Source organism: Panthera pardus, unplaced genomic scaffold (assembly GCF_024362965.1).
Source record: "Panthera pardus isolate Hobbes unplaced genomic scaffold, ASM2436296v1 HiC_scaffold_22, whole genome shotgun sequence".
NCBI lineage: Eukaryota > Metazoa > Chordata > Mammalia > Carnivora > Felidae > Panthera > Panthera pardus.
The window spans coordinates 81,467,634-81,483,173 of NW_026526788.1; the positions used below are offsets into that span (position 1 = coordinate 81,467,634).

The following is a 15,540-nucleotide window of genomic DNA, read 5'->3' on the forward strand; positions in this document are numbered from 1 at the left end:
CTGTCAGAGCAAGGCCAGTCCAGGCTACTGTTTCTCAAGGAGGGTTTTAAATCTCAAGTCTGTCCTTTCCCCCATTTTGAATTTATTTTAGAAAGATTTCAAACTTACATGCAATTTTTTTAAATGTGTTATTTATTTTTGAGAGAGAAAGAGAGACAGAGTACGAGTGGGAGAGAGGGCAGAAACAAAGGGAGACACAGAATCTGAAGCAGGTTCCAGGCTCTGAGCTGTCAGCACAGAGCCCGACGTGGGGCTTGAACCCATGAACCATGAGATCAGAACCTGAGCTGAAGTTGGATGCTTAACCGAGTCACCCAGACGCCCCAAAGATTTCATATGTATATATATGTGTGTGTGTGTGTGTATATATATATATTTATATATATATATATATATACATACATACATATATATAAAAGTGGAGATGAAACACTCAGAGACCTATCACTGAGATTGAACAATTTCATCTTTTTTTTTGTTTTTGTTGGAGTATTTTGAAGTCAATGACTAACACCATGAGTTCCCTTTTATTTTTTTTAATTTTAGAGAGAGAGAGAGAGCAAATCTTAAGCAGGCTTCACATTTAGCACAGAGCCCAAAGCAGGGCTTGATCCCATGACCCTGGGATCATGACCTGAGCTGAAATCAACAGTCAGACACCCAACTGAGTCAACCAGGGGCCCGAATGACAGTTCACTTCTTTTTTTTTTAAATTATTTTTTAATGTTTATTTATTTTTGACAGAGAGAGACAGAGCATGAGCAGGGGAGGGACAGAGGGAGAGGGAGACACAGAATCCAAAGCAGGCTCCAGGCTCTGAGCTGTCAGCACAGAGCCCTACGCGGGGCTCGAACTCAAAGACCGCGAGATCATGACCTCAGCAGAAGTCGGACACTCAACCGACTGAGCCACCCAGGCGCCCCTGACAGTTCACTTCTAAACACTTCAGCATACATCTCAAAAATACAAGGGCAGTTTTCAACACAACCACAATATTACTATGATCACATCTAACAAAATAAATAAAAATTTAAAACTATTATCTAAGACCGGATCATAGTTAGAATCCTGTCTTTTCCTTAACGTCTTTTAGAGTTGTTTTTTTTTTAATGTTTATTTATTTTCGAGACAGAGAGAGACAGAGCATGAACAAGGGAGGGTCAGAGAGAGGGAGACACAGAATCTGAAACAGGCTTCAGGCTATGAGCTGTCAGCACAGAGCCCGACGCGGGGCTCGAACTCATGGACCACGAGATCACGACCTGAGCCGTAGAGTTGTTTTTTTAAAAGTAGTATGCAGTTGACGACTGTCCCTTGCATGTGAATGTCACATTTCTGTTTTGTTTTGAAGACCTAATCGACTGTATTCAATTCATGAATCAGGCAGCAGCCTACCTACGGGGGTAGAGGGGAGCTCCCTTGAACATTACATTTAAGTCTTTCAAAATCTTGAATGGTTCTTTCCCATCTACCCATTCTTTTCCCATATAGTTTCTTGTTGGTGACACCAGACCAGTGTCCTATAAAAGGTCCCACCTTCTTTTATATATTTTGTTTGAGAGAGCACAAGCAGGGGAGGGGTAGAGAGAGGGGGACGGAGGATCCAAAGCAGGCTCTGCGTTGATAGCAGGGAGCCCAACGCGGGGCTAGAACTCACAAACTGTGAGACCGTGACCTGAGCTACCCAGGTGCCCCGAAGGTCTCACCCTCTATCTTTGCCTGACTGTCTTTCATGTAGTGTCATTTAACTTGTTTCTTGTCTTCTCTGTGAACTGAACGTTCCATGTAAAGTCTTGAGCAGACCTTTTTTGTGCTACGTGACCTTGTGCACTGTGACCACATGCCTGGTCATCCACTACGGTGCGGAGATCTGCCACTGGGTCAAAGGGGCAGCAACTAGACGCCTCACTGCCACTGGGTCAAAGGGGCAGCAACTAGACGCCTCACTGCAAGACCACGTTCCTCCCCTTTCAAGTGACAAGCAGTCTGTGGTCCAGCCCCTTGTGGAAGTGTGTAAAACCCCCAACATCCAGGTCCTGCTCTCATCTGTATTGCCTGCCGCAAAGAAACATCCCCCCCTGATCCCTGAGCCTTCTGGAGTCTCCACCAGGCATCATTTTGCTGAGTAACTTCCTGCGTTTATACTGTAAATATGGAAACGTTTTTCAAATTAAGAAAGTTGCAATTTAATTTGCAAAATATAAAACTGCAACACAGATTACGCTTTTTTATGACTCGGCCTCAAGATTCTGCCGTATCTTAGGAGGAGGTCACTAGTCTGAACCTCCACTGATGCTTAGGACTGGGGCGCCAGGAGTTCCAGTGCTCTTGGGTAGATTACACCTACAAGCATGACCTAAGTCCGCACGAGGCCTGGCAGGTGTGGCTGAGATCTGTGGCCCAGACATGTGGACTCAGGAGTTAAAAATGCCAACCGGCCCCAGCACGCAGGGCTCCCGGTTCTGGGCATGTAGCCAGTCCCGAGCTCACGTAACCACGGGGCAGGGAGCCAGGGCCACGGACTTGATCTAGAACCACAAGATGAGGCCACTACTGGGGTCAGCCAGGCAATGCTGACAAACCTTCTGAGAGCTCGCCACATGCACAACGTCGCGGCCAGGCTCGGGCACACTTTGCGATAATGGGACCAAAACCTCTGTGTCTCAAACAGGTGGTTCCATGGTCCATCTGGAGTTCAAAAGGTCTGATTTAGAAATTCATTTATATGACAGTTTCACAAAAGCATGTAAACATCAATCTATTTATATATTCCGTGGGTCACCTTTATCAGAGCGAAAGTGGCAATTGTTCTAGAAATTGTGAACCATGAGGTTATCAAAGAGCCTGGAGGCAGCGTCAGAGGAGGAAGCCAACCATGGTTCCAGCGTCTTATGTGTGCGGCCACATGTTCTCCTGTGATCCTCAGAAGGCCCACGAGGCTGGTGTTATTGCCCCTAATTTATATGTACGAAGATCAGAACCCTAAGGTTCAGAACTTCTGGAACAATGACCAGAAATAGGAGACCGGCCACACAGCTGGCAGTGGCTAGGCCAGGCCCCCTGACTCTGCGTGACTGAAGCCCCTGGCCTTTCACTACAACACCCATCTTCCCCAATGAGTAGCCACAGGAGCAGAACTGAAATTGGGCCTAAAACAGAAGGTAAGAATCATTAGCATTTGTTTGCCAGGTTTTCTTTGGAGAATGTGAATTCCTAATGCGACCCTTTGTCTGCAGGCTCATGTTGTGTCCCTTTGTCGTTTTCTCTATGCTTCAGTCTTTCAGTTCCTTGAAGGATTTGTGTTCCACCCCAGGGCCTTTGTACATGCTGTTCCCTCACCTGTGATTAGAGCCCAGGCCCGTTTCCTCTGCGAGATTTAACTTCCTTGTCAGTTAGAGAAAGGACTGTAACTTTCTATGAGCCTGCGGTTGATATGCCAAGAGCTCTCAGGTCACGTTATCTTCTCATTCACGCAAACCAAAAAGCTCCTAGGACGTTCCCAAGTGTATTTAATCTGCATTCTGGGTGGGATGCTGAGATTCCCCCCCCCCCCCCCAGAGTGGCCCCAAGGGCAGGCAAGGGCATTCCCTACAGCACGATGGTGGCCCACCGGGCTTTCCCCAGGCCCCACTAGCTCCCTGCCCAGCTCTGCCTCCCAGGTCTCTTCCTACCCCTGAGAAGGAAGCTTTCCATCCATTTCACCTCCCTTCCTCCAATCCTTGAAGGCTCCCAGGCCCACTGCCATTGTCACTGGTTCTTGGGGGCAGGAGACAGGAAGGCGGCTGGTTAATATTCCAAATTAACTCCACTTACGGAGCTGTCTGCATTCTGAGGATTTCTCCTTCCTCCTTTTCTTGGTTTTCATCTTTTCTGAAATTATGGTAAAAATAAATGGATGTGTGTTGTGTGATTATGTACTTAATTAATTTAAGAGACAGTGCGAGCAACGGAGGGGCAGAGGGAGCAGAGGGAGAGAGAGACTCTTAAGCAGGCCCCATACTCGGAGCAGAGCCGCCCATCCCACAACCGGGGGCGCCGCGAGCATGACCTACGCTGAAATTGGGAGTCCGATGCTTAATCCACGGAGCCACCCAGGCGCCCCATAATGTGTGTGTTGTTTTAAGCTTTTCCTTGGAGAAACCCGAAGGCCCGGCTTTTACTGGTGTGGAAAAACCTCAAAGCCTGAGAACTCACCTGCGGGGTGCAGACCACAGTCCCAAGAGCCCCTGCACACCTGCTCAGGGCCCAGACGGAGCCCTCCTTCCCCGGCACGCCCCTCTCCCCACTTCCTCTCTTCCCCTCCTTCACAGAGTCCTACTGAACTAGAAGTTTCTGGGAGCCCCAGGAGGATGAGGTCTCTGGGCCTCCCTGGGTAACCGCACTCCTCGAACACTCCAGGCAAGAGGCCACCTCCCCGGGAAGCACTCCCTGACCCCGCAGCGCGCACACGTCTCGCCGGCCGCCTTGGGAGCCCCAGCCCCAGCGAGGTCAGCCACCCCTGGTGACTTTCCTCCCCCCCCCCCCCCCCCCCCCCCCCCCAGGTTCTGGCTGGTTTGGCCAGGCCGCCCTAGGTGCTCAGTTAATGTTTGGCGCCCGAATGAAAGGACCACGTGCTCTGGAAGGCGCCTCCCAGGGAACCTCCGGGTTTGCTCCGCTCCGGGACGCCCCGGGGGCGGCACCGAGCCCGCGGTGTAACTGCCGCGCCGAGCCAACCCCGAGCTTCGTAAAGCGCGTCGGGTCCCCCTCGCCCCCTCCTCGTCCCCCTCCGCCCAGGGCGGCCCACGTGCCCCCCCCCCCCGCCCCCCCAAGTCGTGTGACAGCCGGTCCCCCGCGAGGGTTCCCGGGATCCGGGGTCCCCCGCGGAGAGGGCGCGGCGCCGCCCCCGGGGGGGCGGGGAGGTGGGGGGGGGGGTCCGCGGGAGCCGGGCTGCGGCGCGCGGTGGCGGAGCCGGGTCCCCCGCGCAGGGGCAGTGCTCTCGGGCCCGGGGCCCGCCCGCCTCCCGCCGGCGCTCCCGGCCTTTCCCATCCGGCCCGCGACGCTCCGCCCGCCCCGTCCCACATGACACCGCCTCCGCCGCAAACTTTTTCCTCCCCATCCTGTCGCGGCTCGAAAGGAATGGAAAATGGCGGCCTAGGCGCGGAGTTTCCTGGCCCGGCGGCGGCGGCTCTCGCGGCGGCGCCATGACGCGCTGGGTGCCCACGAAGAGAGAGGAGAAATACGGCGTGGGTGAGCTCCGGCGCCCCACTTCGCGCCGCGCCCGCCCCGGCCTGCCCGCGCCGCGCGCTCCGGAGGGGGGGGTGGACGGCGGGGCGCGGCGGGCGGGGGCGCCGGAGCCTGTTGCCGCCGGCCCGGCCCGAGCGCCCGGCGTCCCTCCCCCCCCGCCCCCACTCCGGAGCGCGGGGCCGAGCAGGGCCGGGGACACGCGGGCGAGCGGGGTCGCCCCCCCCGAGCCCCGCCATCCAGGTCCCGGGCGGGCTCCCCGTGGCGGAGCCTGCCAGCCTCCCGGGCCGCCCGAGCTGGGAGCGCGTCCCGCCCGCGGCCCGAAGCCCTGGGGGTGGGCGGGCCGGGCCGCCCCGGGGGTCATTGTTCTGCGGCGCCTTCCCGCCGCTGGGGTGAAGTTGCGTGCGCGGTGCGGGGTCTGCGGCCGCGGGCGGCCGGGCGGTTGCGAGTTGCAGTGAGCGATCCCGGCGAAGAGTTGTGCTCTCCCGGTGGGAAGTGGCGCGCGCGCGTGCGCGCGCGGCCCGGCCGGGCCGGGCGCCCTGCCCGCCGCTTGGTGGCCCTGTGGCCCGGGGCGTGCGGGACCCTCGGAGCGGAGCGGCCGGCCGAGCGCTTCGGCGTCCCCGGGCTCGGGGAGCGGGAGGCGAAGGGCGGGACTGTGTTGGCTCCGCCGCTCTTTGTCGTTTCCTGAGGGGAGTGTGGTGGTGATGGGGGGGGGGGGCGGGGTGGGGTGGGGAGAGTCGGGTTGCAAGTTTACGTTTCGGACCGAGTGAGTACACATTCCAGACTGCGAGGCTTTCCTTAAAGGCAGAACCAACGGACCCCAGCCCCCGCTGCGCTCTGCTGCCCTGCTCGCCAGGGCTTTGCAGCCTGGCTGCCGGGCTCTTGCCCACCTCTGGCTGGAGTCTGGGCCCAGGCTGCTCTCCGCGATCCCAGACCCCGGAGCTTCCCGGTTTTCAGTGTGATTTTCCTCCTGCGCCTTTACCGCCTCCGTCACGCAGGCTAGGCTCTGCCTGACTTGTAAGGCCTTTTGTGACCTTGGCCTCGTCTCCGCGGGCCAGGTTGTGCCCTCCTGGGGCTCCTGCTCCCGCAGCCCGCAGGCCCCCTTGCTGCCCCTGAGCCTTCGCAGTGCGGTGCCGGCTCCCAGGGCTGGTCTGCTCCAGACCTCCCCCTTTGACTTTGGGAAGACCAGGGGGTGGCCCTAGCCCTCACCGTTCTTTCTTTTTTTGTGATTCCAGTGGCTCACCTTTGCTAGATGTCAGTGGTGTGGCAGGGGAGCTCTTTGGGGACCGCTGCGGTGGGAACAGCCCTGAGACAGTCCTAGGTCCGCTTGGCCCACACTGGTCTTGTTCCACATGCAGGGCTGGGGGTCCTTCTTGCCTCAGGACCACTGTCTGTGGCTGAGCTGTCCTCCCACCCCATTTTCAGAGAAGAGGAAGCTGGGGCTCAGCCGTGGGCACAGAGGTCAACGACAGAGGTGGGCTAAAGGGCCCTGGGACCTGAGCGTGGAGACCGCACCCTGGGTGCCTCCCTGTGGTCTCCTCGCAGGTGTCCTGATAGAAACGTCCCTGTCTGCCTGCAGCTCTCGAGGGAGGTGTGGGGTGCACTTTCTGGCTGGAACTGCTTCAGGGGTGGTGGCGGTAGGGGTCCTGGCTGTGGAGAGCCGGCCGGGGGTGTGTGCGTGAGGAGTGCACTGAGGACTGGAACGCACCGGGGACAGATGGAGGAGGGGCTGGAGCCCTGGGGCCAGGCCGGAGGCCAGCAGGGGAGCAGGACCACCTATGGCCCTGTGGAGGCAGGGAACAGCGCCACCCGTGATCCACCCCCAGTCCTGGCAGGGGTTCTGCTGTCACTCCCACCTGACTGAGGCAGAGAGAACATGCATGCTCGCACCATTAGTAAGTGCCGTATCTGGGGTTGGAACCTTGCTCTGGAGTTCACGCCGTGGTCCCACCGAGCGCAAGGAGATGGGGAGGAGCTTCTCTTCGGAACACTACTTTTTGAGATCCCTGGACACCTCTTGTTGGCTCCCAGCGTGACCAGGGTGACCTCACGGCGTCCGGGAGGACACTGTACATGTGGCACCTGTTGAGTTGCTAGGCTGTCTAGTTTGGAGAAGATCAAAGGGAGCATCCAGCGGCCGAGTGAGCAGGGTCTCCTCGCTGGGGTGGTGGCCAGAACGTGGCTGTGTCCCTTCCCATTAGCTCACACACTTTCCAGAAGCTTAGCTAGCCCTCACTGTGGTGACTTCTGTCCTCACGCCTTTGGCTCATACTGTGATTTTAAGAAAAGTCTGTGTTGGAAAGTTGCCAGGGAAGGAAGGTGTCCTGGACGGTTTTGCCAGGCAATGCTAGGAACAGTGGGAATGGCCGTTAGGCGGAGGAGAAAGCGGCCGCGCTCCTTAGTTTCAGCGGGTGAAGCCTGTTCCGCGTTACAAGGAGCTTTAAATAACTAGAGCCCCTCCAGGCAAACTCCGGATCCTGGGCAGAAGGAAGGGTGTGCATGCGCACAGCCAGGTCAGCCCGGGCTGTCCCCTGTTCCAGGGGTTGGCAGTGGAGGGTCCCACTGGTTCCCAGGGGAAGGGAAGATAGATGTCTTGCGGGGCAGGGATTCATTCCCATTAGCTAATTGGCTGTTTCCTCCCAAGGGAAAATTACTGGCCGTCCCCCTTACCAACCACAGTGTTTTTTGGGGGAGCCTAACAACAGGGCTGTGTTTCCTTGGAGGGCTCTGGCGGGTCGTGGGTGGGCCTTGCTTTCACTCCAGCCACTGCCTTGGCGGGATGAATGAATCACGAGGGGAAAGAAAATGATAAAACTCCATCTCATTTGGAAACATGAATCACAGCTCATTGTTTGCAAGTACTTGGAATCTGTTAGAAGCATTGTTTGCAAATGAGCCACTTGGGTTATTTATTTATTTTATAAAAATGGGGAAAAGAGTAAACAGCTGATCTGCTGCTTGCTCAGCAAGGCAGGCTATGCTGGTTTGTCCCCACCTCCCCCTTTTATTCCAGTGGGGCTTGGGGTTGCCTCCAGGAAATTTACCAGCCTGTTAAGGTCTCCTCCTAGGCTTGAGTTTGGTGGGTCAGTGCTCACGGATCTGGTTTATTAACACAGGCATGAAATCCAGCCTAGTCACACTGAGGGGTTGGGCCGGATCAACTTTTCCATCTTGCCCCAGCTAGGCAGAGTCTTAGGCTTAGTGCCGGTCAAGCTGTTCCTATGGACCCTGTTCCTGAGATGAGGTGGAAAGATGCAGCATGTTCTAGAACCACACCCGAGGGTGGTGTGCTCACCTTTCTCGAAGACGGTGTGAGAGGCAGACTAATGGCCCCCCAAAATGTCCATGCCCTAATCCCCAGAACCTGTAAGTGTGTGACATGGCAGAAAGGGCTTTGCAGCGGTGGGCCCCCAAAGCAGAGGACTTTCCCTGGCTGCTCACAGAAGAGCGGGGTCAGAGGTTCCCAGGCTGGGAAGGGTTCCGTGCACAGTTGCTGGCCCTGAGATGTAGGGCCCCGCTTGCAAGGGCCAGAGAAAGCCCGGGAGCTCAGCCTCAGCGCCTCTCCCCGCCCCGTCCCCCCACGTGGCCACCAGCAAGGAGCCGGGGCCCTCAGGCCTGTAGGCACACCTGGATTCTGCCAGCACCCTGAACGAGCCTGGAAACAGATCCCTCCCCGAGCTTCCCAGGAGAGCCCCGCTGGCCAACAGCTGGACGAGTCGCTGGGTTGATCTTGGAAAGCTGCGAGATTATCCCCGTGGTCCATTCTGAGGGTGGGGTCGTTCCCTAGGGCAGCGACAGAAAACTTGCGGAGGTGGGGCGGAGAGCTCTTGGGGAGAGTACGGTTCTCGTTCAAGCCTTCAACTGTGTTATGTTTGGGAGACTAAACCCCAGTGGACCCAAGTGTGGGCACTTCATTCTGGCCTCTTGTACGGACAGCTCACACGGGGGATGTGGGGATTCGGGCTGCAAACACCTCTAACTCCCGGCTCTTGTTAAATAAGTGGCCCTTAGGCAAATTACTCACCTTCCTTAGCCTCTGTTTCCCCACCTGGAAGGTGGGCCGGGAGCTAAGCCTGCCTACCACAAAGACCAGGAACGTTCTTGTTAGATGATGTTAGCAGAGCAGGGGGCAGCACCATGTATGAGATAAGCCAAGCACTCAATGGGGTGTTGCTTTTATTTTTTATTTAATAAAGTGCAGTTCAGAAATGTAGTGGTTTTCTGTTTGGATTTGACAGACACGGTGGCTAGAAGAATACTTTTCTGCCAAAGTTGATTTCTTAATGGTGTGTTTTGCCCCTGTATTGGGGGAAAGCAACATTCGCTTGGTGTTGGGGAACATGACTTGTGTGTATTTAGATTAGTTCTGAGTGATGATAATTGCTGGGAATAGTGTAACATTAAATAAATTTGGGAGCCGGGGTTGCAGCGAGATCTCCTTTGTTATCTAGAGGAGTAAGCAAGCTGCTACTTGGGGGAAGAAAAATTAGATTTGATTGTAAGTAAATAGAAATGCAGACATTTTCATTCACTGGAGTTGCAGAAAAACCAATTAGGGCATATTATATTTCTACAAATCTTATTTTACTTTGGAAACATAAAAATTTTAAATTTATTGTTGTGCCAGTGTTTGCTAGGATATCACGTCTTATCAGATTGTCTTAGGGTTTGTGAATAATTCCTTCACATGTTACCTTCCTTCCTTCCTTCCTTCAGTCCTTCCTTCCTCCTCTTTTTTCTTTTTTTTAATTTAATTTAATTTTTTGATTTTAATTTTTATTGTTTCCTCCTCTTTATTTCCTTTTTTAATTTCTTTTGTTTATTTTTTATTTTTATTATTTTTTCCTCCTCTTTATTTCTGCATTAAACTTTGTATTTTCAGGTAATTATAAGCACATACAGTTGTAAGAAACAATACAGAGATGGTGTACCTGAGTGGCTCTGTCGGTTAAGCATCCGACTCTTAATTTCAACTCAGGTCATGATCTCACGGTCCGTGGGATTGAACCCCGCAGTGGACAGTGCAGAGCCTGCTTGGGACTCTCTCTCCCCCTCTCTCTCTGCCCCTGTCCCTGCCCTGCTTGTGTGTATGCCCCCCCACCCCCCACCCCCCCCTGCAAAATAAATAAATTAAAAAAAATAATATAGAGAGACCCCACATACTCATTACCAGTTTCCCTCAAGGTGATATCCGGCCACACTCCAGTGTCCTACCGGAGCCAGGATGTTGACATGGATGCAGGTCAGAGCATTGCCATCACCCCAAGGACCTCTCCTGTGTTCCTTTTAGAGCCACACCCACCTCACTCCTCCCTTCTGCATAAACCCTGGCAACCAGTAACCTGTTCTCTATTTCTGTAGCTTTATCATTTCAAGAATGTTACATTAATGGAATCATATGAAATCTTTTTGGATTATTTTTTTCCCCCCACACCGCACTGGCTGACCCACTGGCCACCACGTTCAGACTCTTCCTCAGGTCATCTGGGAGGTAAGCCCTGAGGATGGGACCCGGTGAAGGGTCAGAACTTGGAGTCTTAGCCGTGGTGCGGCCACTCATCTTTGATGTGACCCGGAGCAAGTCTTTGAGCCTCTCTCAGTGGGTTCCACGTTTTCAAAGTGGATGATAATGGTTGGCCTTGTCTACAAGGTCAGGCTGATTCGGGAGGTTCACAGGAGCTGAAGACTTCAGGCCCTTTCGTAACGTGGCTTATGCAAATAGTAGTAGCTGTTGTACCTAAGTTTGCTTTGATTTTTTTTCCAATATATGAAGTTTATTGTCAAATTGGTTTCCATACAACACCCAGTGCTCATCCCAAAAGGTGCCCTCCTCAATACCCATCCCCCACCCTCCCCTCCCTCCCACCCCCCATCAACCCTCAGTTCTCAGTTTTTAAGAGTCTCTTATGCTTTGGCTCTCTCCCACTCTAACCTCTTTTTTTTTGTTTTTTTTCTTCCCCTCCCCCATGGGTTTCTGTTAAGTTTCTCAGGATCCACATAAGAGTGAAAACATATGGTATCTGATTAATGAGGTGGGAAGTGCTTTGGGACCGTCCCTCAAATCACCATGTAACGTATGTGGGGTAGTTTGCTGCCTTAACAGAGTAGCACCCTGAGCGGCTGAGACTCGCAGGAGTTTCCTTCCTCAGTTCTGGAGGCTGGAAGTCCAGGATCAAGGTGTCGGCCGGCCAGGTTCCGTCTGAGGCCTCTCGTTGGTGTGTGGATGGATGGCTGTCCTCTCACTGTGTCCTCGCCCTCCATTATGTTTGTGTCTCCATCTTCTCATTGGATTAGGGCCCACCCTCATGACTTCATTCCCTTAGTCATCTCTTTATTATTTTTGAGCGTTTTATTTATTTTTGAGAGAGAGAGACAGAGACAGAGACAGTGTGAGCAGAGGAGGGTCAGAGAGAGACGGAGACCCAGAATCCTAAGCAGGTGCCAGCCTCTGAGCTGTTAGCACAGAGCCCAAAGCGGGGCTTGAACTCCTGGACTGTGAGATCATGACCTAAGCCAAAGTCGGACCCTTAACCCACTGAGCTACCCAGGTGCCCCTTAATCATCTCTTTAAAGACCCCATCTCCAGGGGCAGGCCGGTGGCTCAGTCGATTTTGGCTCAGGTCATGATCTCAGGGTTGGTGGGATCTTGTGGGATTGAACCCCCCCCACAGCACATGGAGCCTGCTTGGGATTCTCTCTCCCTTTCTCTCTACCCCTCCCCCACCTCAAAATAAATAAACTTTAAGGACCCTATCCCAAATGCATCCAAGTACATTCTGAGTTATGGGGGGGGGGGGTAGAACTTCAGTGTTTGCATTTTGGGGGATATAACCTATAACGTGATTATCACAAGTAAGGCTTTTCCTGTGAATTTTCGTGATGTTTTGGTCACCACCACCTGAATGTTTTTTTTCTGTAAGGTCGTGGGTCCCAGTTCCTCGGGGGATGCCTGGAAGGAGGGAGGTGGGTGTTGGGAGCTCACAATATGACACCCCCCCACCCTGGGCTCCCAGAATCTAATTGAAGGAATTGAATCGGTTTCAGTGTTCAGCTCTGGAAATTTCTTGTAATCGAATTAGTGACAGGATGATGCAATCAGGTAATCTGAGACCTGAACGGGAAGTTGAACAGGTTTCAAGTGTCGTCATTCACATGAGTGCACCTGGGGAACAGGGGGACAGCTCTTCCTCGGGGGCTGTCTCCTCCCACTCTCCCTGCTTGCGCTCACCTGCCTTCAGCATTTGAGGCGGAGACATGGGCTTGGACGGATTTCTAGTTTCTCATCTTTTGTCGTTTTGGAATGTGGGTAGGATGGCCAGGCTCCCTGTGGGTCTGGCATGCCAGTTGTCCGGTGATGGCAAGGAGCGCCTTTCGTACCGGCATTGCATAGTCGCTGTTGGCCCAGGGGAACAACTCCAGGGGGAGCGCTTCGCTTCGTAGGCCGCGCAGGTGGCTCTCCCGACCCAGGCACGCCATGCGCAGTCTGCAGAGGCCCTGGGCGGTCACGGGACTGCTTTGACTCCCGAGGGAGGAGGGGGACAAATGAAAGACGCCACGCTTCTTGACGATCAGCCGTGAGCACGGTGTTCGCGGGGCGCTCGGCAGCCGTCGGGTTACCTGCACGCACCTACACACGGGCACTCTCTCCTTTTTTAATTGTTTTTTTTTAATGTTTATTTTTGAGAGAGACCGAGACAGAATGCGAGGGGGTTGGGGCAGAGAGAGAGAGAGAGAGAGAGGGAATCCGAAACAGGCTACAGGCTCCGAGCTGTCAGCACAGGGCCCGACACGGGGCTCGAACTCACAAACTGCGAGATCACGGCCTGAGCCGAAGTCGGACGCTCAACCACCCGGGCGCCCCATCTTCTTTTTTAAAAACCAGATGGTTTCTCCCCAGACGGATATCTGTCAGCTTGTGAAATGTGGGTGCCTCCAGGAGAACGAGGTGTTTTCTTTCAGCGTGTGGCATGTGCCCAAAACATCACAGACTGGGGGTCATAGAGATCCATCTCTGAATCTCAGCTCCCTATCTTGCTAGCCAAGTGACCTTGGGTGAGTTATTTACCGTAAGCCTGAGTTTCTCCCTTGTGAATTGGGGATGATACCATCCTCCTGGGGCGGTTCTGGGGATAAAGAGAGATAACCCTGCACAGACCTGGCCCCTGGTCTGTGCCCGGTAACAGTTTCTTTCGCCCTTTATTGACTGTGTTGCCTGAGGCTGAATCTCTGCTTTATTCAGGCTCCCCCGCAGCCCCCGAGTCTGACTGCCACTAAAGCCACATGGGCTGTATTGCTTCTGCAGACCCTGCTTGTTGTAAGGGAGGGGTGAAGATGGGGAGAGGTGCTGAGTGGCTTCCCTGGAATGTTAGTGTTCGCTCTGAGGTCGTATCAGGGGTCCGAGTCCCGCCTGATCCCCAGAGGGACCAGATGAAGGGAGCCCGCTGAGGCTTACACGGATCAGTCTCTCACCAAAAACGTCTCTGGGAGTCCTCATCCTGGTGGGGTTTTCTGTTTCTGGTCGGAGTGTGCCTTTGCTCAGGAGTGCGATGCCCAATCTGCGTGCCGTCTTGAGTGATTTTGTTTAACTACCTTGCACATGTGAGGTGCACGCACTGTTAGGTGTAAGTGTAAGTGTTGTGGTTTCTTTTCCGAATTAGGGTTGGCTGGCTGCTGTAACAAACAACCCCAACGTTTCCTTGGCTTCATACAACGAGAGTTTGTTATTCGTTTGTGTCACGGTCCAAGTGGCCGAAGGGGAGGGCTCAGGGGCTCTGCTGCCTCTAGTCGTCCAAGGACTCGGGCTCCTTCTGTCCTGGGGCTCTGCCCTCCACGAGGCTCCTGGTCTCGCCTTTCAGCTTGCGGGTGGGGACAGGAGAAATGCAGGACAGTTCACAGGAGCTTTTCCTGCCTGCTCGGGCTGGAGGGCGGCACCCATCCCGGCACTTACATTCCTGTGCCTGGAGCTCGGTGCCTGGCCAGACCCAACAGCACACGGGGGGGGGGTGCGTGGAAATGCAGTCCCTGTCCCTGCAAGAAGAGGTTGTGCATGTCGGGGATCTCCTCTACATGCTGCTGTCAACACCCCCGTCCTAGCAGTCAGGAGTTAGGATGAGCCCTTTCGCATTATTGCCATCGAAGACAAAAGTTGTAAGTTGTCACATCGTTTTGTCCCAGAACGGATGTCCAGACCCCTACAAAGACCCGAAGAGACACGAAGACGACAGGTGCTGCCTTTTTCCTTGGCCTGTTTTCTGCTATTTACGTCCTGTAGCGTTCAGGAGGTCCTTCACTGTGGACCGAGCCCAGAGAGCACTCTTGATGGGGAGGGGGAGGTTGACCTGTGAGGATAAGTGAGGCTGCCTTCCAAATGAGTTCTCTTCACATCTGTTCACCATCCTAAAACATACGCAGCACCCCCCCAGGCCCCATTCCTGTATCTTCTGAATTCTTTTGGCCTCAGAAGGCGGGGTTCCTAAAGCCTGCTAATGATAAGAACTGTGTCTTTGTTTCTAAGTGTTGGCTTTTTGTTTATTAGAGTGGAATGTTTATAATTTGAAATAACCCTTGTCCTTATGACTCAGCAGGTACTGAAAAAAGCTATAAAGGCATAGCTGCAGTAACTTGAAGTCAGGTGGGGGGCCATTATGGTGGAGGGTAGAAGAGCACTGGGCTAGGAGTCAGAATGCCTGGAATCCAGGCCTGGGCGCCACTCTTGGGCCTTATCTACCATCCCCAGCCTCAGGCCCCTGGAGACGGGGAAATAGGAGCGCTCTGTTCCCCCTCCTAGCTGTGCCTGGGGGGGCTAGCAAGGAGATGTCTGCCCCAGAACTTACGGGAGGACCAAGTACTACTTTCTGTCATTTTCTCTTTCAGGAGGAGAAAGTTCCACTTGGTACTTGTTATTGATGTCAACTTGTTAACAGAGAAAAAAAACCGCCATTTCTGGTGATGGTTTTAATCGCTTTCTCCTTGGAAAAGGGCAGTGTGGCGTCGTGAGCTTTACTTTTCCTCAAGTTTTCTAGTTTTTATTTTACTACTAGACAGGCTGTCTAGTTATTAATTAACGTTGTGAGCCGCTGAGGGTTCTGTGTGAGCACTAGCCTGGGCGGTTGAACGGATGTGCGAGATGGATAGTGATGAAGGTGAGAGTGTCCCAGCATCGGGGAGCGGTGCGGTCTTATGAGCCACCAAGAAGTTAGAGGTAAAAGAGAACAATGCCTTCAAATAACAAACCAGTCTCCCTCCCTCCCTCCCTCCTTTCCTTCCTTCCCTCCTTCCTCCCTTCCTTCCTTCCTTCCCTCCTTCGTTCCTTCCCTCCTT

The 15,540-nt window shown here is 54.0% G+C and overlaps 1 protein-coding gene across 3 annotated transcripts in view; it reads left to right on the forward strand.

Annotated features, from left to right (window-relative positions):
- Positions 1-4,950: 4,950 nt before the first annotated feature.
- Positions 4,951-15,540, forward strand: part of DOCK1 (dedicator of cytokinesis 1) — a 522,147-nt gene continuing 511,557 nt past the window's right edge. The window contains exon 1 of one of the 3 annotated variants that reach the window (XM_053910043.1): positions 4,951-5,226. In XM_053910043.1, the coding sequence (XP_053766018.1) occupies positions 5,181-5,226 (46 nt within the window). In that variant the 5' untranslated portion in view covers positions 4,951-5,180. The remainder of the gene's footprint in view (positions 5,227-15,540) is intronic. The other 2 variants (XM_053910041.1, XM_053910042.1) reach the window with 2 other exon arrangements.